Genomic DNA, 19,520 nt, shown 5'->3' on the forward strand with positions numbered 1-19,520 from the left:
TTTAAATGGCGGAATCAGGGGGTTTCGCGAGGTCTACAGCTCACAGAGACCCTTAAAGAGAGCGAAGAGAGAGAGAGGGCGTAACAAACAGAAAAAAGTAACTAACCTGCTCTCCGGGCAGTATCTGCCGCCAGGGAAGCGCGGCGGGCAGCCGATCTCGTCCGACAGATCGCGACAATCTCGGTCGCCATCGCACCGGAAGTACGACGCGATGCAATGTCCCGACTTGCACTGGAACGTTCCATTCTTGCACTGGAAGCCGCCGCATGACATCTCGTCTGAATTATCCCCGCAATCGTCCTCGTGATCACAGCGCCATCTTGAGGATATACACTTTCCGTTTCCGCATTTGAATTCTGACTCGGAGCATTCTCTGTATTGATGGCGGCAGACTCCTTCGGCTTCATCGCTTCCATCGCCACAGTCGTCAGTGAAATCACAAAGCCATTGCTTCGGTATACACCGCTTGTTCTCGCAAGTGAAATCGGTGTCTGCATTGCAAGAAGGACAGTTCTCTGGAAGCTCATCTGAGCCGTCTCTGCAGTCATCCTTTCCGTCGCAGAACAGCCATTTCGGTATGCATCTGTAGTTGGACTGGCCAGGGCAACGTCTCCATCCAGTAGTACAGTTCTTCTGTCTGCACATGTATGCAGGCTCATCCGAATCGTCACCGCAATCGTTGTCGAAATCGCACATCCACAGTTTAGGGATGCAGCGGCCGTTCTTGCAGGAGAATTCGGTGTCCGGGTCACAAGGTCTATTGTGACACATTAATGGGTCTTCATCGCTGTTGTCTTTGCAATCTGTGTCACCGTCGCACTTCCAGCTGTCCAAGATACATCGGCCACTGGCTTTGCACTTGAACTCGAGGAGTGGGCATTCATGAGCGCATTCAGCTTCGTCACTTCCATCCCCACAATCGTCAGTGCCGTCGCAAATAGTAGCTGCAGGAGTGCAATTAGTATTCTTACACTGGAAGGAGCCAGCTCTGCAATGTCGTACCGGGCATGTGTCAGGTTCATCCGAACCGTCCATACAATCTTTCTCGCCATCGCACTTCCAGAACCAGGGAATACACTTCTCATCGCGGCCGTTACATCTATGCTGGCCATCGGTACAGTTGGCAATACAGGTCTTCATATCTCTAGCCAGGTAATACTGATTCGGGCATGCGCACTTGTATGTAGTCGCGCCTTCCTCGCCGTAACCTTCGATGTTCAAGTAACTGGACTCGTGAGGCGGAGCAATAAGACATAAGTGCGAGCATCCACCGTTGTTATCGCCGCAAGGATTGTGGTAAGGCAGCTGTCTCAGTGGATGGACTACGTGGATATCATAAGGCCTGTGTGTAGTATTTCTCAATAGCGTGAGATTCTCTCCAGAGTGCTTGTTGGCTTTGCTTATAGCTTTAAGATTCCAGTCTGTCCAGTAGATTTCATCATCGAACAAGCTGATGGCGAAAACGTGAGGTACCTTATCTCCAGAAAGCACGACGTGTCTGTGTTTTCCTTCAAGATCAGCGGAACCAATGTAGTCCAAATGAGCGTCAGCCCAGTAGATTCTGTCAGTGAAATAGTCGATGGTCAAAGCGTTCGGCCACGCGATGTCATCTTCCCAATTCAGAATCGCGGTGAAGTTAGAACCATCCATGCCCATCTTTCCGATATAAGCTTGGAGGTGCCAAGATGTGAAGTACAAATATCCAGTACCAGGGTGCACAATGATGGCACGAGGGTCGGCAATGCCAGTCTTGAGCGTCTTTCTACGTGTACCATCTAATTCAGACACATCAAGGTTCTTAGAATGTCTATCCAGCCAGTACAACTTCCTTCCGATCCAGTCTATTGCTATTCCTTCTAAGCCGTGCGAGTCATGTCTGATCACTACTTCCTTAGTAGGATTAGGATCTGTAAAGTCCGAGCGATATATAGTTTTGGCTGAAACATCGGCGAAGTACATCTTGTTTTCTTTGATGTCGAAGTCGATGGCCACGACGTTCATTAGGTCTTGGTGGACTAGATTGTAACGAGAAGCGTCAGTCGACATATTTCTGACGTAGTATTTGTTGGTGAATATGACCCAGGCTGTGATGTTATCCTTCCTCTTGCAGGTATGCTCATCGGCTTCTCTTTCGTAGTACCGGTCGTTACATTTACAGTAGTAGGATCCTGGTGTGTTGGAGCAATATTGGGAGCAAACTCCTGGTGTTTCCAAACATTCATCTATATCAGCACAAGCTTTTCCGTCTGACAACAGCTTGTAACCTTGGTTGCAGTCACAGTAGAAACCAGTTAGTGTGTCTATGCATTTATGTCCGCATTGGTTGCTTTCTAACTTAGCACATTCATCGACATTACAATGTGCAGGCTCATCGGAATCATCCGCACAATCTGAAACTTTATTGCATACCAGTCTGTTGTCAATGCACTGGTCGTTGTTACATTTGAACTGTCCAGCCGGACAAGTCTTATTCTCCTTATTACATCCGACTTCATCAGAATGGTCGCCACAATCGTCTTCACCATCACAGCGGAAATGATTGCGGATACACTTGAAGTTCTGGCATTTGAATTCTTGATCGGAACACTGTTTGTAAAGAGAGTTGCAATGTTTTCCTTCGTCAGAACCGTCGCCGCAGTCGTTATCATGGTCGCAAACCCAGCCCTTATTAATGCAGCGTCCATTGGTGCATTGGAACTGGTCTTCGGAGCAAGGAGCGGGTGTAGCACAGTGATGTATCGAAGCATTTTCGTCAGCACCGTCAACGCAGTCAGGGTCGCCGTCGCACAGCCATTTGCGCGGGATACATTGAGCGCGGTTCCAGATTTTGTTCGCTTCGCAAGTGTATTCGGTTTCCGCGTCACATTTGCGCTCGTTACATTGGTGTCTTTCATCCTCGTCACTGCTGTCAAGGCAGTCGTTGTCACCATCGCAGATGTAGATTCTTGGAATACAGTTTCCGTTGTCGCAAGTGAATAGATCGCCGAAGCAGGTGCGACCTTCTGAGCGGCAGTATTCTGGCGGTTCGTCGGCACCATCTCCGCAATCATCATCGCCATCGCAGTACCAAGTAGCGGGGATACAGCGGTGGTTAGGGCAACGGAAACTATTTTGCGGACACGTCCTCTGAGCGCAATGTAGCGGATTCTCGTCTGAATTGTCTCCACAATCGTTATCGCCGTCGCATAACCAATAAGGTTCCACGCAGATATTCGTCTTTTCACACTTGAGATGGTTAGCTGGGCAGGTGGTGTTCTTCGGGCAGCGTTCGTGCGTTTCATCTGACGTGACGTTGTCTTTGCAATCGTTGATGCCGTTGCAAACTTGGGACATTGGTATGCAGCGCGAGTTGGCGCAAGTGAATTCTCCATCAGCGCACGGCGCGTACACGCAACCTTCTTCGTCAGAGCCGTCTTTACAGTCATTTTCATGATCACATTTCCAAGATTTGAAGATGCAGCGGCCGTTGTTGCAGCGGAACTCGTGAGGGGAACAGGAGTGGTATGCGCAGTAATCACGTTGCTCATCAGAGCGATCACCACAGTCGTCATCACCATCACAAGCCCACATACGACTGATGCATTTGCCGTTGGCGCATGAGAATTTGCCAGCATCACATGTTACGTTGCGTGGTACACACATTCTGCCTTCATTGACTAGCTTGAAGTTGTCGTCGCACTTGCATTCAACTGTGTTATTGGGTGCTGGGTGGCAGGAGTGAGCACAACCTCCATTATTGATGTTACAAAGGTTCGCTGTGCAAGTCTGTCTGCTGGTACTATAAACGTGGATATCTCGTGGGGAATCTTCTAACCTTTTCACCATCTCTACCATGTTCGCTCCGGTATGCTTCTCAGCGCGGTATACGCCGCGAAGTTGTAAGTCAGTCCAGTAGATGTAATTACGGAATACTGTGATGGCGAATGGGTAGATCGTAGCGGAGATTAGGACCTCGCGTTCTGATCCGTCCATTTTTGATCGTTCGATTTTCTCGCGTACGGCATCTGTCCAGTAAAGCATGGAATCTTCGAAATCGATCGTCAGACCACTCGGTTGAGAAAGGTCCTTATCGATGATGGCTTTCTTTAGTGATCCGGCCATCGTGGTTCTGTAAATCTTGCCTGAAGTTCCAAATCTTCCCCAATCAGTGTAGTATAAAGTTCCGTTGCAGGGGTGTACTACAATAGCTCTGGGTCGTTCTACTCTGGCGATCATCACAATCATGGAACCATCGAGGTTCATAGCGTAAATGGAGTTGTTAGAGCTATCGGTCCAGTAGATCTTCTTCTGTGTCCAATCATAAGCGATGCCCTCAGGATTGATGTTCTTTTGCAGTATGTTTTGGATAGTTGAAGGATCAGGGTTGGTTGATGGCATCCAGGCGATTTTAGCCCACGGGCGGATCTGAGTGAAGAACAATTTGTTATCCGCATAGTCGAATTCAACGCCGACTACGTTGGTTAAGTTAACGACGGGTTTGAATGGTGTTCCAGTGGATTTGGGGTCTAGGTTGACGGCACGGATTTCGGTTCTGGTGGTGAAGACTAGATATTCGTCGACAACTTCGCATTTGCTTGGGTTACTCTTTGAGACTTGGCCTGTTGCACAATCGCAGCGGTGCATATTTCCTTGGAAACTGGCGTCTGGAGGGAAGCTGAAACACAATTGCTCACAACCACCGTTTCCTAACTTTCTGCACGGATTGGTTTCGTCTATTGGCTGGTTGTTTATATCAAATATCACGATGTCCCTCAATTTTGGCAGATTTGTTCTCATTTTCTCAGGCATTGACATATTTCCTGGAAGTTTAGAAGCCTTGTAGATGGTTTGCAAGTTTCTGTCTACCCAGTACACGCTTGTCGTGTGAATAGCGATACCCATAGGGTTAGGTAGGTTCGAGCGGATCACCTGCCTGTTTCCGCCGTTGTATGAAATCTTCTGAATCTGATCCAGTTTGGAATCTACCCAGTAAACGTCGTGAGATAACATATCGATGGTCAGATCCCTGGGGTTTGAGATTCCTGAGCTTACTACTGGCTCCCATTTGGAGCCATCGAGGTATGATTTACCAATATGCGGGTATTGGCCGTAGTCAATCCAGTATAGTAGTCGTTTTATCGGATTTACAGCGAGTTCGCGTGGCGCTTCCATGGTCTTCTTAACAAGTACTTTCCTGTGTGAACCGTCGAGCCAGCACATTTCTACATAATTCTCGTGCGGAAAGACGTTAGTGAAGTACAAGTTACCAGCAACCCAATCAATGGCCAGCCCTCGAATGCCGTTGCTACCGATGCCATCTTTAACAATGTGTTGTAATTCTGTGCCGTTAGGTCGGATACGGAAGATACCGTTCCACTGTCCACGATTGAACTCCACCCAATAGATGTAGTTTTCGGCGAAATGTACGTCCACATGTAGGATATGGTGTCCCAAGCCAGTAACAGGGACCATAGCTTCAGCGCTGCTATCCAAACTGTATCCTCGGATGAGGTCGAGTTGTGACACAACTGCAAAGGTCTTGTAAGGCACACAGTTGATTTCGTTCTCCTTTTTATATCCGACTGAGCAAGCGCATACTCTCGAGCCGCCTTCGCCAGGGATACAGATCTGTTCGCATCCTCCATTATTCTGCAAGCACGGATGATGGATCATCTTTCTCTTCTGGAATATCGTGAGGGATTTCAGGTCGCTTTCATTGTCCATGATGATTTTGATGTTGTCACCGTTCGGGAGATCAGCCTTGATAATCTTTTCATGTCTTTGGTCCAGGACGTAAAGTCTTGAGTCAAGCACTGCGATAGCTTTAGGGTACGAGATGTCATTGGATTCTGAGAGCACGGTACGGCGATCATTGCCATCTGTGTTTACGCTGTTGACACTAGCTGGGTATTGCGTGCTGAAGTAGATGACCTTCTTCTCGATGTCGATGGTGATGGCTTCAGGTCGCTCGATGGCGTCAACCAGCACTATCGGATTGGTACCGTCCATGTTGGCGCGTCCGATCTTCGCTGGCACACCGTAGCCGCCTTCGTCTGACCAGAAGATTTTTCTGAAAAAAAAGGCATCGTTTAGGGATAAGCAATTTTTTAATCTCAAAGGGATTTGTAAATTTTTCTCAATATTCGACTCCATCTGTACAGAAAATTAGAAGTAGTACCTAATGCATTTAAAGATTCAATACAGAAAGCTATGTAGCTATAAACAAGATATAACTTACCCTTCAGTAGGATCCAGACAGATGCCCTTCGGCCTCGCAACGGACAACCGGCTTCCATCATTGGCCAGAATAATAGTCCTGTATTTGATCTTCCCATCGATCCTGACCATCTCAATATTGCTAGCGATCCTATTCGCCATGAACATATTACGGCCGAGCCAATCAAAGGCAATGGCCGAAGGGGCTCCAACGATACCGGTGTCATCTCCGAAGAATTCTTCCTTGTTCCCGCCTCCGTAGGGCATGGTATAGATGGTGCAATTTTCGTTGTCTTCGCTATCACCAGAGACGGATTGGAGCCAGTACAGCATGTGGCCTTGACGGTCGTAGTCGATTTGGACTCCACCTATAAACAAAAGGTAATTGTAGTAACAGATAATTGTAGGTTCAAACCTGAACGCAACAAGTACTTATCAAAGATGAAAAGCATACCTTGAACGCCAACAACTGGTGCAAGCTGACCGGCTTTGCCTGAACCATCAGGTGACAAGTCGATGATTTGGGATCCCTTCAGTACCATCAGGTACGCGTTCTCCTCTGAAATGTAACAAAAAGTTATCATTACTTTCTGACCAAAAGCCAAATCGGCAAATTCTGACAAAAAAAAACAAATGAAAAGTCTTTACCTTCCACACATTTTCCTTCTGACAGCAGTTTGAATCCAGGTTTGCAATAGCAGGTGTAACCCGTTGGCTTATCTGGACTGAGTAAGCATAAATGCTGGCACGAATCAGGCTTGCAAGGGTTTGTATACTGGGGCTGCAGCGATGGGTGGTGTACATGGATCGAAAGAGGCTGCGAGATCAGATGAGATACCACTGTTTGGTTAGTACCTCTGAACTTGTGAGCTGATAGTACTCTATTCAACTGTCTATCCGTCCAGTATAACGTGTCTTCGAACATGGTTAGAGAATGAGGATGTAATAGGTAATGGCTTCCAGCTAACACTTGCTGCCGTCCTGTGCCATTGTAGTTACAGAAATCGATGAAATCTAGCTTGGAATCCGCGAAGTAGACGCGTTGCGTAGCTGTGTCGAGGGTCAGACCGTTAGGCCAGTAGATCTTGGTGGTGATGATTGCCATGCGATGAGAGCCATCCATGCCGACGCGTTCGATACGAGGATTTTCTCCCCAATCGGTCCAGAACAACCATCTTGCACTTGGAGCGGGATCTAAGCACATACCTCTAGGCTGCGTAACATTTCCACTCAACAAAGTTGTTCTCGCGCTTCCATCTTCTCTAGCTACCTCAATAGTATTCAACTTGCTGTCCAACCAGTAGATGTTTCCACCCACCCAATCATAAGCCAAACCTTCTACTAAGTCCAAGCCAGTGGACACCAAAACCTTAGGCTCGCTGCCACGATCTAACCTTGAAATCGTCTTTAATTTCATATCGGACCAGAAGATAGTTCCCGTGTGCATATTCGAGTCCGTAGCGACGACGTTTTCGACGCTGATCGGGACTCTTTCTAAGCCTTGTTCGTTAAGGTCTGCTACTAAGATGGAATGTCTGTTAGAGATGATCAGGAAGGCACTGGAGTGGTTATTTGCTTTGCACATATGCTTATCTGTGCTAAGTACGTAGCCATCCACACAGCCGCAGTGGTAAGATCCTTTAGTGTTAACACAAGTCTGAGAGCAAAGGCCTGGCGGGTTGCATTCGTCGATATCTTTGCATCGGAAGCCATCAGTCTCCAATTCTTCGCCTGGTGGGCAGAGACACAATGGTCCATTAGGCGTTTGCTTGCAATCGTTCGAGCAGAGACCTGATTGATGTTGACATTCGGCGAAATCGCAACTTGGTCCTGAAATAAAGCAAAGAAGATTGAATTTGTGTATTTAAGACCATAAAGTGTAGTGAAGAAAGATTTCTTGATAACTTTAAATCTTATGACAGTGCAATAAGGACTAATATTATGTATACAAATTATGTTATTGGCTTTACCTTCATCAGCTCCGTTCGGGCAATCAAGTTTGCTATCGCAGACTTGCGTGAGGTTGACACAGCGACCCGTGACTCCCGGACACTGCCATTGTCCTGACGGACATCTGAAAATTGAGGAATCTCTCATAAATATCTGAGTGAGAAAAAATATCGCGCTTTAGTGAGGACACAAGTAAATATGACGTTAAAAGTATTACGAATAAAGTAGACCACATCATTGGCTTTCGAGTTGCATTCTCTTATATACTCATCCTTAATCCGATCCTTTCTCGTCACTACACACATCCATGTCAGCATTCTCATTTCCGCTGCATGCACTCTTCTTTCGTCGCCCAGCATTCTGATACATTACAGCAGGTCTCACGATCGTTCTGAAACAGCCCCTTCTGCTTACCTGAAAGGTGGTGGCTTGCACGCATGCGCGGTGCCCTCATCGGACCCATCTCCGCAGTCATCCCGTCCATCACACACGTAGGCTTGGTACACGCAGCGACCCGAAGCACACTTGAAGTGGTTGGGCGGGCAGGCGGCCGCGCCGCAGGTCGCTGGCTCGTCCGATAGGTCTTCGCAGTCTGGTGAACCTGGAATAACCATTTATGGTGAAATTAAGGAATTTCTGGTTGTCGATAGGTAACGAACCGTTTAAATAAGTTGGGACTTTCAAGTTGTGTGGTATATCTAGAAATACGAGTAGTAGGTCGTAGTAGTAGTCGGTAGTAGTACTTAGTCAACAGTGTTGGATGCTAATTGCTACTGTCGATGAGTTAAGTTTGCTAGTTCTGGCTCCATGGACGACATGCCAATCGCTAACGCTCCGTAGCGAACGAAACGCAACTGTCACTGTCACTAATATGGAAGAGTGACAGAGAGACACAAAGCGATTCGATGGCGAAGCACAAGCGATTGTCACCTTGGCAGGGCCACCTGAATCTTTCATCACTATTGATCGAATTAGTCGAATATTAGAGGAAAATGAGGACTACGTATGGAGAAGTGGTCGCCCCCTTTCCTCTTAAGATTGGCACAAACTGTCTAGTGAGATAGAAGTACAGGACAGGCTAGTTACCAGTGGCGGAGTGTCCATATAACTCGATTCCCACCGGCTTGAACATTTAAAGACATCTCAGAACATTATTCTCCGATGATCAGAAATCCCAAGGAAATAGTTAGCCAAATAAACATCAGCTTACCTAGTCAGGCGTGACTCACTCCGCGATTCCGTCACTTTGCTACAGGTAGCTAAAAGTGCATCCGTTCGGCCCCAATTTTGGGGTTTGCCATAAGCCGCGCGTGGCGCTGTCGCCATCGCCACCTAGCGGCCATATCTGTGCTGATCGTAACAGACGCGTTTTGTTAGAGAGTGAGTCTTCTGTACCTAGTACTATTATTTATTCTGTGACCCAGTGAACATTTTTGACAGGCCGCTACTGCTAGTTACAGAAACTCACCATCGCAATACCAAGTTCTCGGTATACTTACAAATCCCAGAGCTCTGACACTCGAACTGTTTATCCGGTGAGCATTGATGCGGCGCCAGCGACGGACAACCAGCTTCATCGCTTCCATCATTGCAATCCGGTATCCCATCGCACGTGTAAGCTTCTTGGACACATTGCTTAAGGTCGGCACATATGAACTGGCTAGTAAGATAGAACTATAGGACAGACTAGTTACAGAAACTCACCATCGCAATACCAAGTCCTCGGTATACAAATCCCAGAGCTCTGACACTGGAACTGTTTATCCGGCGAGCATTGATGCGGCGCCAGCGACGGACAACCAGCCTCATCGCTTCCATCGTTACAATCCGGTATCCCATCGCACTTGTACGCTTCTTGGACACATTGCTTAAGGTCGGCACATTTGAACTGGCTGGCAAGGCAGGAGATGGGCGGGCAGTCGGCCTCGTCTTGTTTGTCGAAGCAATCGTCGTCGCCGTCGCAGACCCAGGATGCTGGGATGCAGTGGCCCGTTCGGGGACAAGTAAACTGGAATTATAAAAAAAGAAACCTGTTATTTTTGGATTGGAAAAAAGTTAATGTTAGTAGGTAGTGTAGGTAGCATGTATGTTTATATTGTCTTATTGTAGTAGACTTAAATTTTAAAGGTGTAGGTATTTTTGCTAGTTTTAATTTAGTTTTTTGAACCTCCTAATTGGTTAATATGAGTTTAATTTCTCCACTACCTACGCTCTTTAGCGATAAGGCCGCCTGTTGTTTACCTCTGTCTTCGTATATTTTTGTCTTTCCGTGTAGGTACTTACATTTATTCTGAGGTTGTGCAATAAAGAGGATTTGTATTGTATTGGAACTAGATGTTGTTTTATAATTTTTTATACAGAAAAAATTACAGTTTGCAAAGTTTTCAAGCTTCTCCTTCTTTGGGCCTTCTATATATATATGTATGCTACGCTTTAACTCCCTCGAGATAAGGCGTAATGTTAATCTAATGTCTGCTATATCTAAAATATTAAGGGGAGAATCAGACTGCCTAGACTTGGTGGCAAAAACGACTACCTTTTTTGTTCCCGACAACTACCTACGTTGTCGCAGCCATCGCCTCCTAGATAATGGAATCATTCACACGACTGCACACCAGTACTCTGCAATTGTCCGTTCCCGGACACTTCTTAATAATTTCTTATCTTTTGCACCTAACTCCGACTTGTTTGCCGACGAAAGTCATAAACTTGTTAAAGATTTTTTACGTTTTTGCGAACAAACATCCAATAGCTAGCTTATTAATCGCTCTATTATTACTTAGGTACTTAATTTTTCTACTTAATTTTACAGTGCATTGGTGTTAGCTGTAATGCTGTAAAATTTAATTTCAATAAATATCAATATCAATATATGTATATTTGGAGTCTGTTCTTATAATCCGGACTGATAATTTTCTTGGTCATCTTTGGATATTCTAGTTTTTCGGGCCTTTATTATTGTTCTTGTGCCCTAACACCCGTCGAATCTTTAATTCCCGATAAGGTACCTTAAAGGATTACTCACGTTAGACCGGGCTGTGTCCGGGCCGGAGTTTCCGGTGCTTCATTTTCTGTAGCATCACATGATCACCTGTTATCTGTCATGGAAAAGTAAGCGTCGGAGGCTCCGGCCCGGACACGGCCCGGTCGGCCCGGTCTAACGTGACTCATCCTAAAAATCAATAACTCACCTGGAAATAAGCGCAAGTTTTCTCCGCGCAATGCGTGCCTTCATCCGAGCCATCCCCGCAATCGTTTTCCGAATCACACTTCCAAGTGCTAGGCACACATCTTCCGTTGTCGCATTGGAACTGCGACGCGGAACATGTCGCGTTGACGCATCCGCTTTCATCTGAGAAGTCGCCGCAGTCGTTTTCGCTGTCGCATTTGAAAGTGGCTGGGATGCAGCGGCCGGATTTGCACATGAATTCGGAGGCGCTGCAGGTAGTTTCTGAGAAAATATAATGGTAATTAGAATAGACTGCTACAAGTGCTACAGTTTTTAAAAGATAAGATAGGTAGCTTAAGTTTACATATATCTTTATCATTTAGAGACATTAGGAGTTTCTGAATCAAAAAGGTTTTTACTGGTTCATTAGAGGATATTAGTGGTATAATATAGGACACAGTCAATAATTGAAATTCATTAAATTCTTCTTCTACTCCACCATTATGAGTTGCAGTGCTTTTACAATATCAATTATTTTGTATGGTCAGTCGGTCCCATGACATGCTTGCAAAATATCACTTAAATGAGGCCATAGCTAGACATACTTTGCATTGCATCTTATTATCTCATCTTGTTTATCAAGATTCGGTAAAGTCAAAAAATATCAAAACATAAATATAAGATAAAGATCAAAAAACTTACTAGTACAATTTTGCTCCTCATCACTATTGTCCAAGCAGTCGTCATCTCCATCGCAAACCCAACTCTTCGGAATACAGCGCTGGTTGTTACAAGTAAAGTCCCAAGTGTTCGGACAAGCCTGCACCGGCGGTTCCTTGTTAGGATCCGCTATGCAGCTCGTACCATCCGCATCTAACTTCTCTCCATACGGACAACCACATTTAACTTGTAATAACTCCGTGTTGTTTCTTGGGATAGCGAAGCAAAGCTTCTGACAGTTTCCATTCCTAATCGAACAGGGTTGGTTTGGATGTATCTTCTGTATCTCTTCGCTGTAAACTTTGACACCGTAAAGTCTGTTCGTCTGAGGTTCTCTCACCATAATATCTTCCTGTTCACCCGTAAGCTTATGCAGCCTAACTATGGCGTCTAAACGCCAGTCGGTAATATACATGAATTCTTTGTAAATGACGATGGAGAATGGATGTCTTATAAGTCTTGAGTTTACCGTCTTGACATCTGTACCGTCTAGTTTAGCGTGTTGTACGTGGTCTAATAAAGCATCGCACCAGTAAACTCGATCGGCGTCGAAATCTATGGAAAGACCGTTAGGCCATCCAAGGGTTACGTTTTCGAAGACTAGCAGACCAGTTCCATCTGTATTCGCTCGGCTGATGTTAGCAGGACGATCCCATTCCGAGAAGAATATGTAACCTTTGTTCGGATGCACCACTATAGCTCTCGGTCTTTTTAGGTCTTTGAGCAAAGTTCTTTTGTATGTTACATTTGTAGTAGACAGAACGTTTAGTGTACCTTTCCTTGAATCAATATAATACAAATTCTTTGACGCCCAGTCGACTGCTAAGCCTTCGACTCCTTCATTCTGCGACGCTAGCACTATTTCCCTAGTTGATCCATTCCTATGTACTCTATAGATCACATCTTGTAAAACATCAGAATAGTAAATATGATTATCTCTAGCATCAAAGTCTAAACCTACGAATCTCGCTCTCCTAGAAACTACGGGCAATATGGCTTCGCTGAAGCCTTCTATGACAGGGTTCAAGACTTTGCCTTTGATGAACCTCTGCTGAGAATACATAAGGAACTCGGATACGATATCACAGCTTCGTAAGTCTGTTTCTAGTTTGTAGCCAATGTTGCAGGCGCACCGGTAGCCGAGACCGCCATTCTGCAGGGCGGTCACGATGCACAGGTGAGCGCAGCCACCATTGTCATGTCCACAAGGATTGTTCACTGACGTCTGTTTTAGAGAATGTATGACGCTGACCGCCTTAGGGTCTCTAATATCTTTCATTTTGTAAATGGCCTGTATGCTGGTCGAGCCTTCGAATTTGTTGACGGAGCTGATACCCTGTTTGGTAGCATCGGACCAGTAGACCCGGTCTTCAAAGAGGGCCAGGCGTGAAGGACTGGGTACTTGTTGCCCGCGTAGTACGAGGAAGCGATGGTTGCCTTCGTAGTCTACTGTTTCGATATAGTCCAATAAAGAGTCGCACCAGAACACGCGGCGAGCGATAATGTCCACGGCGATACCGGATGCTTTGTAAGCTGCTTCGGAGACGATTGATTTTGCGTGTGTACCATCCATGTTTGCTCGTATAATCTGAAAACATAAAAAACCAATAAAAAAGGCGTTATTTTTTGAAGTTGCCATAAGAAATCTTACATTTAATATGGTACTATTATTTTTGTTTAGATACTTCTTTATTTTGTATCATCTTTCCTTTGTGAATTGCAAAGATACTTGCACTCCACTCCTCGCATGCCAACTTTAAAGTTGGTTCAAATTTTTCAACATTACAAACGCTATAAAATCAGATAAGATTAACTGAGGCTCTTCAATGTCGAAAAACATTTACAGACTCAGTGATTTATTAGGGTTTAGTACCCAAAGGGTAAAACGGTACCCTATTACTAAGACTTCGCTGTCCGTCCGTCCGTCCGTCCGTCCGTCCGTCCGTCTGTCACCAGGCTGTATCTCACGAACCGTGATAGCTAGACAGTTGAAATTTTCACAGATGATGTATTTCTGTTGCCGCTATAACAACAAATACTAAAAACAGAATAAAATAAAGATTTAAATGGGGCTCCCATACAACAAACGTGATGTTTGACCAAAGTTAAGCAACGTCAGGAGTGGTCAGTACTTGGATGGGTGACCGTTTTTTTTTGCTTTTTTTTTGTTTTTTTTTTGCATTATGGTACGGAACCCTTCGTGCGCGAGTCCGACTCGCACTTGCCCGGTTTTTTATCAATCAACAACTAATGTAAGACGATGAATCAAGGCATTTTTAGCATCAAATCAATCCAAATCAAACAATCAAAGCATTTATAATGCCTTACCTGATTGCTATCAGCGACAAACATCAATCCAAGCGTCGGATCCAACGCGATATCGGCCGGGCTGGTCAAGTTACTGCCCAGAACCACAGCATGCCATCTCCCGTCCAGTTCAAACACGTCTATCTTCTGTCCGACGGCGTCCGCGACGTAGAGCTTGTCGCCGACCCAGTCCACGGCGAGCGCCACGGGCGCCCAGGAGCCGGTGACGGTGATGTCGGTCTCGTAGCTGGTGGCGCCCGCTGGGGAGCTTAGGTGTTGGATGTGGATCTGAAAATATAATTATATGGATTCGGAGGCGTCCGAAAAAAAGCATGGGTTTGAATACGGGTACGGCCTTAGGGTACGACTCGTATCAGTGATGAGTTCTTTGAAGGTTATGTTATAAAATTACCCCGTAAAAATCGCGAGGAAAGCGGACTAAATAAACGAATACCAGCGCCAAACGTTTGGGATTGAATTAGCAAAAGCGGATGCGCGGGTTCTTAGTTTATTTATCCAATTAATTTAATGAGTAACTGTTACATCACCATCTTTACAATGAGACCACGAATGTGATCTTGGTCTAGTGACATTATTTAACACAATCAAACGCTGTTTGTATAGCCATGGCATTTGTGGTCTTTTGAGTTTGAAGAACGGGCAAGACTGTTCTATGTTCTCTTTTGCTACTGTTACTAAAAATAAGCCTTAATGAGATTAACTAGCTGCTGTTTAAGCATGAAACACGTTCTAAACTCACCTTTCTAGTTTTAAGATCGGACCAGAACAGCAGATTCTTCTTGAAATGGAAGTCTAAGCCAGCGGCGGCCGTAGCGTTAGCAAGTACAGCGGGCGCTCGTCCGTGCATGTCCATACGCATGATCGCCTTCTCGTAGGCGAGCAGCAGCGCGGGCGCGGCGGAGGCCGACGCCACGCAGCGGGACCCGTCCACCAGTGTGTAGCCGGGGGCGCACGCGCATTTGTAGACTGAAAAACAATGCACAAGAATGAAAACATATTAGTTTCTATTGGCATAAAAAAGCAAAGCTTGCCACTATGCCGTTTGCAATATTAACCATATCGTTGGTGCTTGTGCTCAACAAGATTTCTAAAAATTAGAAAGTTTCATCAATAATTAAGTAGGTACTTACATCCAGACATGTTGACGCACAGCTGAAGGTAATATCCCCATTCCTTGCACTCGTCACGGTCGACGCAGGTGCGGTTGTCCAGCGTGAGACCAGCGGCGGATTACTGCCGGCCTAGCCAAGGCTACAATCGCTATCGCTTCTAGAACGAAACGCTTTATCCCTCTTCCATATTAGCGCGACAGTGACAGTTGCGTTTCGATCGCTACGGAGCGTAAGCGATTGGCATCTTGGCTACGCGGCCTGGTTACTAAACTACTTACATCCAGGAGTGTTGACGCATAGCTGATGGCAATATCCCCATTCCTTGCACTCGTCGCGGTCGACGCAGGTGCGGTTGTCCGGCGCGAGCGTTAGGCCGGCCGCACACGCGCAGGCGCCGCCTGAGGGCGATGCCACGCATTTGTATTCGCAGCCTAGTGCTGGACAGGATGCTGTTGCTGAAAAAAATAAATTAAGCAGTTAGTAATGAATAAGGGATGTGGAAAATCGGCCTGATGATGCGATATCGTGAAAAATACCTGCCAAAGGCCAGATCTACATAGCGTCGGCCTAAATCGCAAACCTCGTTACTCCGGGGGAGTTACGAGGAGGTTTGCGACTATAAGTATTGTTGACCAAGGTAGCAATTACTAATTTCCTTCAAATGGAGTTACGAGGTTTGCGACTTAGGCCGATGATAGGTATTCATCTGGTTCTGGAAAGTGGAAAAGCGTGCAGATTGAAGAGACTACGTGGTCGCAATCCTCAATCACATGGAAACGAGGATTATTTAATGCATTAATTAGTGTTTTTGGAGACTGGAAACCAACCGTTTTTTAATAGTAAGTACCTACAGAAACGCATAAACCTAATAAATTAATAGCTAACAAGTACATAATCAAATTTTACATAAACTGTTGCCCAACTATCCTAAAATTCTACAATGCCCACAAAACAGATCAACCACCCAACAATCCCCACAGCAAGCAGCATTCACATCAGCATTGTTGTCCTTCGGGCGCACAGAGGTCCTTGTTGTCGAGTCAGGCAATGGCCGCATCTGGCAGAGGTACTTTGAATAAACAGGTCTTAATACTTACAGCAAGCAGCATCCTCATCAGCATTATCCTCACAATCCTTCTTCCCATCGCACAGCTGCGATCTCGCTATACACTTATGTTGCCCTCCGGGCGCGCCTCGCGGGCACAGGTATTTGTTGTCCGGGCAGGCAATGGCGGTACAGTTGGCCTCGTCTGAGCCGTCGCGACAGTCTTTGTAGCCGTCGCAGTGGAACGTCGCGGGAATGCAGAGGGCGTTACTGCAGCGGAACTGGCCGATGTGGCAGGGCGGGAAGCCTGGAAAGTGAAATTGTTGGTTAAATTTTGAAAAATATTCACATTTTTAATACGAAAAAGTTGGTAAGTATAATCGTGAAGGTTCTGAAACTATAGACAAACAATTATAGGTGGGATTTATTCCTAATTGGGTGTTTTGGATTGTAAACGATGTTTGTCAATGCTTGTGTGGCACGAAAGTGCTTTCTTACAAGAAAAGCCAACCTTTGGTGTAAGTAAAGAATTATTTGAATTTGGTAGACACGTCGCAAGAAGTTATAAACTGACTGACGCAATCTACAGTTTTGTCGGCCGTCCCATCACAAAACTTTACCTGATAGATTGAAAGATATAGCGCGTAAAATGAACCGCGAGAATTGTACTTCTGAACTCCTGAGGGCCAAAGGTACACACCTCGTGGTTATTTCACTTAGTTTTACCAAAGGAACAATCATACTATACGGCGCTGCCTGAAATGGAGCGTGGTTAAGGATAGTGCATGATAATTATATCATGCACTATCCCCAATATATAAGTAATGAATACTTACTACCAATATTAGAGCCCCAATATATAAGTAATAAATACTTACTACAATGCGCCTCATCCGAGTTATCCCCGCAGTCATTCTCATGGTTACACTTGGCCGACATGTTGACACACTTGTTGCCAGACTCGCAGCGGAACTCATCCAGTCGACAAATCGTGGTGTTGTTCGCGCAGCCTTCCTCGTCCTTTCCTGTTCTGCAGTCTAAGTAACTGTGGACAAGTAATAATAATCTGGATTAGATTCTTGTTAGATTGTTGAGTTTAGTTTTCTTAGATTGTTGCTGTTGTTGAGTGTTGTTGTTGTTCTTTTTTGATTATTCTTTTCTTTTGTATCTTTTTACTGAGGTGTGCCAATAAAGAGTATTCTATCTATCTATCTATTCATTTTTCATTTTTAATATTTGGTCATCGGAAGTCTTTAACTAGGCCATCGAAACAGATCTTTCGAATTTTAGACTGACATAGATATTATATAGGCACTAATTAAGTAATCAGTTCTCTGGTGCTCGAAACCGGATTCGAATTGGCGTTTTCCGGTGTAGCGGTTTATGCCATAACCATAACTACTAAGCCAATCGATCACGGCGGTACTCAACCCAATTTCTTGAGAACTATCAATGTTTACCTGTAGACCTTTGGTTTCGTTGTTTCCAATTTGTATTATCATCGCTATGGCAGCGCCATAATCATCCACACAGCCAATAAATATAAACCCCAGAGAACAATAAAATCACTACGCGGCGTCCATTATTATAATGAAATAAAACTCGTCAACGTGTGCTTAGCATAATAAATTAAATCAATTACTCGATTGAAACGGCCAATGATTCGATAAAGCTTACTGGGCCTGTTTAAATTAATGCGATTTCCTCATAGGCCGAGCGTCACAGAGAAATAATATACAGAAGATCAGTGTTGGCCGAACGTTTATTGCAATTTACCAGTAACCACTATAAATGGAACCGTAAACCGTAACGGACGGTTACAGTTCACGGTTCAATTTATAATGGCTAATGGCCAATTATGGTTAATTGCATTAACGTTTCGGCCAACACTGCAGAAGATACTATATTGAAAAGAGAAAAGGTGCTCTCCTTACAGATGTAGTGCATTTGTTTTCCATCGTATTTTCTCGGAAACGTTCGTATTTGGTATGCTACTTTAGTCAACCTGAGGACCTTTTGTACCGAGACTGACTGAAATAGCAAGACACGTTCGTACGTTTCCTAGAAAATACGATGGAAAATAATTATGCACTACACCTGTAATGCATTATATGACAAGTTTAATTTAAATTATTTAATTTAAAATAAATAATGTAAATTAAATTCTTTTATGAAAAATTAAACCAGCAATCGTGTGAAACTAATGCTTTAACACATCCAGGGCCAAGAACCCGACTGTCGGGTACACTGTTCGTAGCAACTAGGGCTACATACGGCGAAACCGTGGCTATGCGCTACTAGCGTATCCCGTAGCACTTAGTGGCAATGTGTTAATAAATTGCAAATGCAGCTAATGAAGATAGGACTGTCTATCAGTGTCTATTTAACTACATAACAGTGTTCAAGTAACGTCAGATTTTTGACTTCTCCATAATGCGTGGGGCCGATAAATGAGAGGTAGTCTAGTCATGTTAGGCATGTACTTTATATGTTAGCCTATTCAAATTCTTGGCCAGTTGTATGGAGACGAGCTTCTGCTATCTATTATCTGTCGTTACCGACCTTTTCAGCTTTTTCGAATTATATTTCCGACTGATATATTGAATTATAGACGATCCGAGCTCAATTGAGTAAATTATCAGTAATCTAGTAAGTGGTTCAATATCAATCAATTTGATTTTTGGCGAGTTGCAGGTACCTTTTAAGCTTTTCAAAGTATCTAACAGGTTTCTTTTTTACCTAAATGATTCGCTTCGCAGAAAACATCATGGTAAACAGGCAAAGAGTGAAACAAGATAAAGTAATTATATGTTAACGCGACAATTAAGTAAGTACAAATACCTAATAGATACCCTGTAGCTAAACTGAGATTGTTTGCTAACCTACAATGACAATACCTACAGGAAAGAATTGAAAGAATTTTAATCAATTGCAATTTTATGTTGCAACAACTGTTTTGACCTTATCGGAAAGGAAAACGCAATGTTCATGTCATTGCTGA

The 19,520-nt window shown here is 44.7% G+C and overlaps 1 protein-coding gene across 3 annotated transcripts in view; it reads right to left on the minus strand.

Moving 5' to 3' along the window:
* Positions 1–19,520, minus strand: part of LOC134668741 (low-density lipoprotein receptor-related protein 2) — a 440,880-nt gene that overhangs the window by 33,495 nt on the left and 387,865 nt on the right. For 2 of the 3 annotated variants that reach the window (XM_063526188.1, XM_063526187.1), the window contains 14 exons: positions 17,398–17,564; positions 16,572–16,826; positions 15,753–15,929; positions 15,102–15,328; positions 14,363–14,629; positions 12,017–13,622; positions 11,337–11,596; positions 9,850–10,153; positions 8,560–8,746; positions 8,166–8,269; positions 6,844–8,025; positions 6,650–6,754; positions 6,218–6,563; positions 107–6,049 (listed from right to left, as the gene is read on the minus strand). In XM_063526188.1, coding sequence (XP_063382258.1) covers positions 107–6,049; positions 6,218–6,563; positions 6,650–6,754; positions 6,844–8,025; positions 8,166–8,269; positions 8,560–8,746; positions 9,850–10,153; positions 11,337–11,596; positions 12,017–13,622; positions 14,363–14,629; positions 15,102–15,328; positions 15,753–15,929; positions 16,572–16,826; positions 17,398–17,564 — 11,130 coding nt within the window. Of the gene's footprint in view, positions 1–106; positions 6,050–6,217; positions 6,564–6,649; positions 6,755–6,843; positions 8,026–8,165; positions 8,270–8,559; positions 8,747–9,849; positions 10,154–11,336; positions 11,597–12,016; positions 13,623–14,362; positions 14,630–15,101; positions 15,329–15,492; positions 15,571–15,752; positions 15,930–16,571; positions 16,827–17,397; positions 17,565–19,520 lie in introns of those variants that run through there. The other variant, XM_063526189.1, reaches the window with a different exon arrangement.

This window comes from Cydia fagiglandana, chromosome 11 (genome assembly GCF_963556715.1).
Source record: "Cydia fagiglandana chromosome 11, ilCydFagi1.1, whole genome shotgun sequence".
Lineage (NCBI taxonomy): Eukaryota > Metazoa > Arthropoda > Insecta > Lepidoptera > Tortricidae > Cydia > Cydia fagiglandana.